The following is a 10589-nucleotide window of genomic DNA, read 5'->3' as shown; positions in this document are numbered from 1 at the left end:
GCCGGGCCGGGCCAGGCTCGGCCGTGGGCCACATATTGCTGGCCCAGCACGACCCTCGTTTTGCTAGGCGGGCCAGCCCGGCCTGTTTGCTACAGTAACGGGCTAGGCTGGGCCGGGCCGGGCTATGAGACAGTCCGCCCGGCCCATTTCCCATCTCTACCCTAAATCTACATTTTAAAATCAATTTAACTCATATATTTTGATTTTTTTTTATGACAACTTAAACTCTTCATTATTTTGATTATACGCATAAATTTGTATTTTTGATTCAATTTAATTCATGTACTTTGACATGAACAAAATGTGACGTGTATTTTGTCATCTTATTTTATTTTATTTTTTTTACATATGAAAATATAAAGATTAAATTGACTCAAAAATATAAATTTAGTGGTGTAATTGAAATAATAAAAAGTTTGGGTTGGCACATAAAAAAAAAAAATCATAAGTATAAAAATTAAATTAACTCCAAAATTAGGTTCGTAAGTGTGATCGAAACGATGAAAAATTCAAATAACACAAAAAAAAATATAAAAATACAGTGAGAAAAAATATAAATTTGACCATTTTATTCTCTAGAATAGAATCAATTGATAGTAATAGCATAATAGAATCAATTGATAGTAATTGCAGAAGCAGTCAGAACATCCCAATTGTGTCTCCTACGCAAATGTCCAATCTAAATATAGGAATCAGAAAGCACCACCTCAAGCATTATGGTTAACCAAAGGTATCCAATACTAATGGGTAGTATAAGACGTCGTCTTCTATTGATCATCACATGAAACTACGGGAAGCCATTGAGCAAGCCAAAGTGAGGAAAGTAGTGAGAAGCTTCTCTCCCTCACCTCCTCTGTGTTCTAATCCAGCACTCAGTGCCCCATATCCCCATATAAATGGCTCATCCCATTAAAAAGAATGTCTGTGAATTTGCATCTTAATTTCTGCAACATCCAGAAGGAGGATTACAGATCAGAATGGTTGCGCTTGTGAATCTCATTCGGTTTGCACTTGGGTTCGTCTCGTTTCTCTACCACAGCCTTGCACAGAGTCAGCTGTTCTACGACGCGATCCACCATAGATCAGCAGCTTCCCGCATGTTTCTGGACGATGAATTTGGCCGCCATTACGGCGAAATTTACTGCTACACGAGCCCTTTTATATGAAACTTTGTTCCAACACAATTGACAATCTATCTCGTGATTCATCTTATGGCTAGCTTCATAGGAGCTTCGCTCATCAAATAAATGGTTGCAGTGATTAGGGGCATCGATGGATGCGGCAGCTTTTGGCTGCCAAGGTTTTGTACTAAGCTACAGAATAATAGAATGAGATGAGATGCCCTCTTTTGCTTGCTTCGTTTCAATCAGCATGTGGCACTACTGATTTACACACTTTTCCACGTTTACATAATGCCATTTTCTTTTCATTCTCCTTCTCAGTCAAAGAAGAATCATATATCTATCAAGCTAAAAAAAAAAAAAATAAGAATCGTGTATATATATATATATATATGTGTAAGATTGTAATCGAATCGAGCCGAGCCGAGCTAAATTTGAGCGAGTCAATTTCTATGCTCGAGTTTGAGCCTTAAAGCTTGAACTCGACTCGAGCTTGAGTTATCAAAAAATTAATGAGTCAAGCTCGCTAGTAAATTAAAACTCATCAAAACCTATTATTTTGTTTAAATTTAATTTATTATTTTATTTTATTATATATTCATATATTATATTAAGTTAAATTATTAAATTAATATATATATTAATTTTAAACACATTCAATTTAATTATATTATCATAATAATTTAAAATTTTGATAATTTTATGTTAAATAATATATTTATAAAATTATAAATAAATATATTAATATATTTATAAACGAGCATGTTTACAAATTATTCAGGAACTTCTAATCGAGTCTATTAGTATTTATGAGTCTCTAATTAAACCTATTAGTATTTATAAGTCTAATCAAATATGTTTTTAAATTTTGACAAGATAAATTTTACTAAACTCAAACTCAATACGTTTACAATTGAACTTTAAAGTAAGCTCAATCTTAATTCATTTATCTTAACGAATGAATTTAAACAAGTTTTTATTGAGTCAAATACCGAACGACTCACGAACCTAATTTGCAACCTTATGTATGCTCAACAAAATGGCCTAAAAGAAATGACAAACCTGTGATGCCTTCCTCAAAGTCTGGTAGACCATATAAGAGGAAATGGACATGACCACTTGCACGTTCTTAGTGCACAAGGCCTCACTTTGTAAAAGTTGGGGAAAAAGTCATATCTATATATAACCTCCCCTTATTTATTTTTACACAAGAATGTCTCCACAACTCAAACTCACGACCTAACCCAGAAAAGCAAACTTACATAGCAAATTGCTATGACCAACAAAAATATAAATCAAGCATGAGTATAGTGACTTTGGATCCAAATCGTTACACGGCTAAAGATGGCATGACTATAGTGAAGTTTGGATCCAAATTGTTTGGTTCTTTAATTGCTAAGGGTACTTGAGCACACAACAACGAGCATAATGTCTTGCTCAATAAATTTTCATTTTCATTAACATATGTTACATGAAAGAAGGTTCAAGAACCCGTTCCCAAATGCACTAATGATATTACATGAGAAAACCAGTTTGACATAAATCAAACACGTAACAATACATACACGAGGTTTGGGAAACAAGCAGCACTCCACACAGCATTCCACTGCAGCAATCAGATCTAACTCCGGCAACCCCATTCTCAGACAACATTAAACAAACACAGGCAATATGCATCTGACTTAAAATCAGTCGAAATAAATTGAAAAACTGCAGTTACCGAAAGATCCTGTTAGATGTATATCTTCGAGATCATACGTGTTTTAACTGGAAAGCTGGAACCTGCCGCTAGGTTTTTTTCTTCTCCATCCCTGAAAATTACAAGATTGATGTAAGGCAGGCTAGGTTCCAGCCGCAAAAAAGAAGATATAGATGAAGGGCAAACTTACAAAGGCAGCATAATACACAAACGTCAGTCCTGCCAGAACAATGAACACTATTTGGAACAGATTGTACCTGTAACAGTGTTGTATAAAACTTGGTTAGAAGGCAAGTCCAACAAAACAATCTTGATCAGGAAGTGCAGGGAAGGTATCATTACTGACTTGTATAGATATTTAATTCCACGAAGAGATTGCAATGTGTGACCAAATATTTCCTGTGCAGCAGTGGCTTGAGCATAGTACCCAAATGCTGTGGCACAGAACTGAATCACACTGAACGCACAAAAACCAACAGTTATCACTTGCCAACATTGAGCCAATAATTGTAACTCCATAATGGTGGAAGAAAGGGGAATAATGCGGAAGAATTTACATGGATGGACAATAGGGTGGCAAACTCATGCTATCTATAGTATAAGCACAATTCATAACGCATATTAACGAGTCATTTTTGTCAGGTACCTTCACCTCCTCCCCCCTCCCCGGGTACTTCTACTGATGGTTTCAAAACAATCTACCAGCAGCATATTAAATAGAGAGTACCAATAAAAACAACAGCATACCAAGCCTTTATGCCACTATATGATTTCATTTCTCATAAGAATTTCCAAGCAAATAAGAGTTAGTTACAACAGAGCAATAACAATCTTCTAACCCCATTATATGAATGAAGAGCCTTAAGAATCCAACACACTAACCTGATGGAGCAAAGAAGAATGAGTCCCACATTGAAAAGAAAGGAATTCATGAGAGTGCCTTCCCACCTATGGATCAATCATTAAGCAATTACCAGGAAAGTCAGCCAGCCAGTGGCCATCCAAAATTACAGCAAAATGAATTTATGTAGTACAACATGCAAACAAAATAAAGTCCATTACTTCATGGGATGGATTGTTATGAAAACTAATCTCAAGCCAAGCATCATTGCCCCAGCAATCACTGCAACCAGAAGGTAGAAGCAGAAGAATGCAAATGCTACAGTACCCAGAAGACCTGGTGAAGTAGCACAGAATGGATCTCAAGTTAATGTTAATGACTCATGAAGCAAAAGGAAACAATAGGAAATAAAGTATAATTTTTTTGGTACCCCAGATGTCATCCAACTTGATGAAAACCTCATTTAAGAAGGGAGAAAGAGGAGGCTTGATCAACAGATATATTACAATATGTGCAACCCAAGCCACTGAAACAACTAACCTGTCAAACAAGCAGTGCAAATACATAGGCCTAATAAGTCTCAATTCTCATGGGATACAGAATGGAACAAAAACATTGGTGGAGTGAGCTACAGGAGAAGCACAACATTTAGAACACAATTAAGCATTTACATTGAACATGAGAGGGTAAATGATTGTCTTTATCCAAAAGTAATATGCCTCAGAAAGATAATACAGCACATTTCTGTCAAGCCAAGCACCCACCATTTACTTGAGAAAAGAGAAACACACCTTCTAGTTAGGGCTGTAAATGAGCTGAGCCCATAAAGGCTCAGGCTTCTTTGTTTAGAATTTTTTCAGGCTTGGGCTCAAGCTCCAGCTTGAGTTGAGCTCAAAACTGATGCTCGAGCTCAGCTCATTTAATGCTGAGCCTTTTCAAGAGCTCTAAATATAATGCCCATTTTAAGCTCAATTTAGGCTTGGTAATGTAGAATATATAAAATTAGTGTATTTAAATATATATTTAAAATTTGAATAATATAAATAATATGAACAAAAAAACCCCTCACATTATTTCAGAGTGAGCCCCAAAGAAACCTATAAAAGATCCTACAATTGAGCATCAAATGAGCTCATTCACAAGCTCAAACAAATCGAGAACCCTCAAGCTCAGCTACATTACTAATCAAGCTTGAATGAGCCCAAAATCGAGCTGAGCTTTGAGCTGCTCACAAGCAACACTGTTCAATTGCAGCCCTACTTCAAGTCTATAAGGGTTAGAAGAAAATTAAAGTTCATGTAATGGGAGTCTTAGTGTCATAAATGCAAAGGGAAGGTAAATTCACAAGTTTCTATAGGAAAGAACAATTTTCAATAAACAAAGTGGGCTAGAATTTGGCATAAAACAATCAATGGTTTCAAGTAAACCATAATGCAAATTAGACAGAGAAAGAAGGTCGTCTAGAATTTTCTACAGAAGAAATAATGATAATTTCAAGTTAATACTGCTTTAATCTCAACAATTACAAATAAGCATAAAAATTTGCAATTACCCTATAACTCCCAACAATAGTTTGGCCAAGTAACCCAGAACAGTCATAGCCCAAGCAGCCTCAGCCTATATGAATGAAGCAGAAAAATTAGCAGACAGAGATCAAAAACTATATAGGTTGGCACACTAAATAGATTCCACGCCATCACCTTTTCACCTTGAGGGTACATCTCTTCTAAAGCATTCACATCTTCTTCCAGAAGAAGCAGTTCCTGAAAGGTTAAGGAAGCATTATTGAGTCAACCCCCAATTTAATCCAACATGGATAAACTGTTCCCAATCCTCGATGATATTTAGAACCATATGAATATGATAATAACAGACCATTCATTAATAATTCTAGAGTCTAAAGATCAAAAATACTCAAAAGTCTCAAAACATAAATCAAAATAAATCAATAAGGGACACCTTGAGTAGAGAAAATAACAAAAGCCCACCTAAAAAAAGATTAGAAAGAAACAATTTGTACAATTCCCTCGCCAAAAATTTCAGCTGATTAATTTACTAAATTCAAATGTAGCCCATGCTCTTATAGGCAATAAAGTTGGCGACAAACAGATTCTTCAAAAAATTAATCTGTAAGGATTCCAATAATTATATGATTTTGATAATATCCAAGTACTCTATCAAATCAGAAGCCTTTCACACTAAATTCTATACATGCATGCGTCTCTATTGTTTTGCTATTTGATATGGTTTTGATGATGAAAAACGATATTGTTTTAATGATGACAAATATTGTCTAAATGGTTCTTTAGTTGGTGCACCCAAATCATTTTATAAGCACCAAAATGAAAATCAATTTCATTCAATGCCAAAATCTCATTCTCAAAATTCTTGATGGCGTTTGGAAAACCAAGTTTGATTGTCAAAAGAATAGTTTATTTTTGTTGTATCAAATTTAGTCTTAAAGCACTTGAAGAACAAAACCAATTTTTAAAAGATGAAGGCCAAGTTGTCGGCTGCCTATGTTATCCGGTCAACCACTTTGTGCTTATGCTGTCAACTGGGTGCCCTAGCCAGTTGACCGGCCTAATGCATGCTCTCGACTAAGCACGGTCAACCATTACTGCATCAAATTCAGTCGACCGTCTTCTTCTTGTCGACTGTTCCTTTAGGGTTTTCTTTAACCGATCGACCGTTTCTTGTACCTTTCAACTGTTTTTATCGCAAATGTCTTTAACGGCTAGTTATGCATATCATTTATTGCGACCAACGGCTCCATCAACGGCTATTAAATTTAAAGGCCATGAAAAACCTATAAATACCAGCCTGATGGTACATATGAAGGGTTAGAAAAACCATTGCAAGCTTTAAGTTTACTATTCTATTCAAGTGCTCAAACAATTTTAAATTTTCTCTCAAAAGGCTTTGTATATCATTTGTATCAATTGCTTAAGCCTCTATGTTTAATTTTAGAGAGACATTATAACTGGGAGATTTATCTCTCAAATCTTCTCTTGTGTAAAAATGCATTGTACATTGCCTAGCAAGGTTGCTAGAGGGCCTACTTTGTTAAGTAGGAGATTGTAATCCTAGTTGTGATACTAAAGGGCCAACTTGGGATCAAGTAGGAGGTTTTAGTAATTGTTTAAAATCCTTAGTAAGGAGCTGAGCTAGTGGATTAAACCGTTTGAGTTGAACCACTATAAATTGCTTGTGTCATTTTCACACTTATCTTTCATTTCATTGATCCTTTTAAGCATCACTCTAATCACCATTGTTTTGCACTAAAACCTCATCAATAAGCTAAAATTTTTGTAAGCTCAATCAAATTTTTAAAAACACCAAATTCAACCCCCCCCCCCCCCCCCTCTTAGGTGTGTGGTGCCATTACTTACACAATCTAACAGTCTCAGTATGCTTAATGGAATTTCTCATACAATATAGAAAAGCAATAATTGAAAGTAGAAGGAATAGGCCTTGTAATAATTGATTGCTATGTGTCAACTCTCCTATGAACCAAATGTCTAATTGGACATTGGAGTTGTTATCTGAACATGTCACTCTCTAAAGAAAAGTGGCTATTTTAGAACTCAGCACCGATGCTCAATATATCATACCTTAGACCCTGAATCATGCAGCTCGGATTCCATTGATGTCCATTTGAGAAATCAACTTGGACATAAGCACATGAAACATCAACACATGATAACCACTTAAAGGAATATTAAACACTATACCTTCCCCTTTGGTAGGGACAATCTTGACCCTCAATCTATCAACAGTGAGGAAGGTAATACCTTTTCTACTGCCTTGACATTCTTACGCCACTTCCTTCCCTTTGAGCCACTCCTTTCTTCCTGATGAAGTGCATCAGCTGCTTTCTTCAATTCTCTTGCCTTCTTACTTAGTTCAGTTGCTTCCTACAAAATATAAGAGTTAGTTGTCCAGAAATGAACTAGCATACTCAAAATAACCATTACGTTGAAACTGAAGGCATTAAGTAGGTAATTTCATATGAGTAAAAAGTGCACTGAATAGAAAGTACCTTGATATACTGTGAGCGAGTGATAACAGCTTTTGGACGCCTAATGAATGAAAATATAAGCCCTAGTGGCAGACAAGCAATGCCAACACCACCAAATATCTGGTAGCACAATAAGAAATCAAGAATAAAATTACAAATTCTAGCAAAAGAGAAAGATTGATGTTTTAGACTATATCTAACAAACAATCCTTATAATCCTTGTGACCACAAGGGTAAGCCAAACCACTTCCATTAAATCTGTAAAGCCTTATTTTCCATAAATGACTCTAACACTCACTAACAATTATTTGTTATTATCTAACTCCAGGAATAATTCAACATCATGAATTGCTACCACTCAGACCGTCACCATATTTTACAATAAATTCATAAAGGAGCAGTACATCTGTCTTTTGAAATACAGCTATAAGGTAGATAAGGATGTGAAGTAATAACCACCGCAAATTGCATCTAAAACTCAGGTCTTGCTTCAGCTAAGCTTCGTCTAAAATTTACTCAAATATAAGAAAATTCAAATATTCAGGGAAGTATAAGAAAATTCAAATACACAACAGCTTAAAGATTTCAAGATTTGACGCACGGTGAAAAGAACAGATCCAACAATGGTAGCCAGAGCAACAACATATTCAGGGAAGGTAGCACGCATGGTCCATGTTGTCTCTGATGAAGCACTTGCAGAATATGCTGAACACTGAAAGGAAAGAGAATGATCTTAATAATGTTCATGATAAGCTTTTCATGCTGACCAAAGTCTAAAAAGCCAGTAGCAAAACCTCAAGAAGAAATACAAACAACTCTATGATTAAACCTGGTGGACACCATTCCCAATGCATTGTTGATTGCTCGTGAACTCCCAGGTACTGGGGAAGTTAGTAGTGCCTGAAGACAGGTGCCTGACAGTGAAGTCAACCTTTCCAACAAGCCCTAGTGCCAGCAAAGAGAAAAAATAATGCATGTTAGGTAATTCAAAAGGCAAACACAGAAGCAAAGGCTAAACTAAAGTTCCCACAAAATGCATTCAACAAGAAGACTTGATCTCCTAGTTCAGGATGACTAGGGCTTTAACTACATCAGTATCAAATGTCAATTGATAGTAACCACTTGGAATTATCAATTGATGGTTTCAAGGACTCTGGAATTTCTTTCAATGGGACTTTCTGGAGCATATTTAGTTGAGCAATGGATGTCTACATCTTCTCTTGACACTCGAAAACATTTGAATAGTGCTACAATAGGTTATAAAGTTTATGTTTATAGTGTGCAATATACAAGGTTTTTTGGCATCCTTTTGGATATTTTCACCGTAAATGAAATTCAAGCAATCACAAGCTGTCTTTTCCTATAGATATAAAAACGAAGAATAAACAGACGAATTCAAACGAAATGTATTACAAGAAGGCCCAAAAATTGGACCTATCACGTCAGTAAAAATCTGTACAAACCCTATTAATAATTCAAGGCAATATTTACATTTACAACGCAAAGTTGAATTTAGGCCAACATCACCCCCAACAAATTCTAGCAGATTCAATAACGGAGTCTATGATAAAATCCGATTAGAGAGAAAACTTAAGGTAACAAACCGTATAAAATTCCGAGGAGCAGAGCACAAACAATAGCTGTAGTCACAACCCACATCAAAGCGCTTTTCATCCGTTTGCCAACGGTCCTAAAAATTGAAAACAATAAACGACATAAATTAATATCCGTTCAAGTGGTGACAAACCAAACCTAAAAATGTACAGACTTGTCTTGGTCGCCTTCGTAGTAGAACATGGCAAAAGGTATGATGAAGAAAACAAGAACGGCGTCCAGAATGTAGACAGCGAGCCAGAGCTCCTTCATAGGCAAGGTAAGGTTACAGGCACCGTTGTAGATCGCGTGCCGGCAAGCCTGCCGATTGGCAACGTCTGCCGGTAACATGAGAATGGAGATTGCGGCCACAGAGAGGCCCAGCACGACGACGAATTTGGGAAAGTAGGCCTGGTTGGCATCGTCGGGGTGCTGGAAGTTGACAAGGAGGTAAACATTGAAGAGGAAGACCAAAACACAGACAACTATGGCGACGATCACCAGGGCGAGGTTGAAATCGCCCATTGCGGAAGAGATGATCGATAGAAAAATCGATTCGAATCGAATCGATTTCGAAAGGGCAGCTAGGGTCAATGGCGATGGAGATTCGAATTCGAACGAGGTCTCTAAGATCCGTTCACCGGATGTATTCCCGAGAGCATAGAGAGAGACAGGGCGGTTCTCTCCGGTAGCGATTTGTTCGGGGGAAGTGTATATCTATCCTCCAATTACGATTCTACCCTTGAATTAAAGGTTTAATCACCGATGCCGCCAATGCAGTCGCTGATAATTTCAAAATTATTACAAATTTAATCTAATTAATTTAAGAATAATGTTTTCTTTTATCTGAAAAATTCGAAAGTCCCCACAATCTTTAATTGGTACAGTCTCGCACTCTTTAAAATTTATAATTAATACGCTTTTAATTTGAGCAAATGAATAGATGAGTCGCAACCTAAAATCTAATACTTGACTGATCAAATAAATATATAGATTATAGACAATAGGATGCAATTTAAGAATAATATTAAGGAATATTTATTTTAAATTAATATCTTTTATCTTTTATTTTTAGATAATATATCCTTATTATATTTTTATTAATAAAATAATAAATAAATTTATTAAGTTACATTTGATATATTTTATTTTTAACGTGTAAATATTATTTTGGATTGGGCGTCGCCAGGCTGGATTGGTCAAGTTGGGCCTTTGGACGAGGTCGAGATGGGCCTTTCGAGCTGGCCAGGTTGGCTTGGCTGATGAAATTCTTCTGCCATGAGGCCGAAACGAAGCAAAACGAGCACGCACTAG

At 36.2% G+C, this 10589-nt stretch overlaps 1 protein-coding gene across 1 annotated transcript; it reads right to left on the bottom strand.

Moving 5' to 3' along the window:
- Positions 1 to 2543: 2543 nt before the first annotated feature.
- Positions 2544 to 9977, bottom strand: LOC127790653 (LIMR family protein At5g01460-like). Its single transcript, XM_052320236.1, has 14 exons — positions 9451 to 9977; positions 9287 to 9372; positions 8512 to 8627; positions 8284 to 8394; positions 7704 to 7802; positions 7456 to 7578; positions 5362 to 5424; positions 5214 to 5278; positions 4092 to 4201; positions 3883 to 3997; positions 3703 to 3768; positions 3167 to 3277; positions 3011 to 3077; positions 2544 to 2932 (listed from the first exon to the last, which is right to left on the bottom strand). Exons 1-14 carry the CDS (start codon positions 9798 to 9800, stop codon positions 2885 to 2887), a joined length of 1530 nt encoding a protein of 509 aa, XP_052176196.1. The 5' UTR covers positions 9801 to 9977; the 3' UTR covers positions 2544 to 2884.
- Positions 9978 to 10589: the final 612 nt, after the last annotated feature.

This window comes from Diospyros lotus, chromosome 14 (genome assembly GCF_014633365.1).
Source record: "Diospyros lotus cultivar Yz01 chromosome 14, ASM1463336v1, whole genome shotgun sequence".
Lineage (NCBI taxonomy): Eukaryota > Viridiplantae > Streptophyta > Magnoliopsida > Ericales > Ebenaceae > Diospyros > Diospyros lotus.
This window is presented reverse-complemented; position numbering and strand designations above follow the sequence as displayed.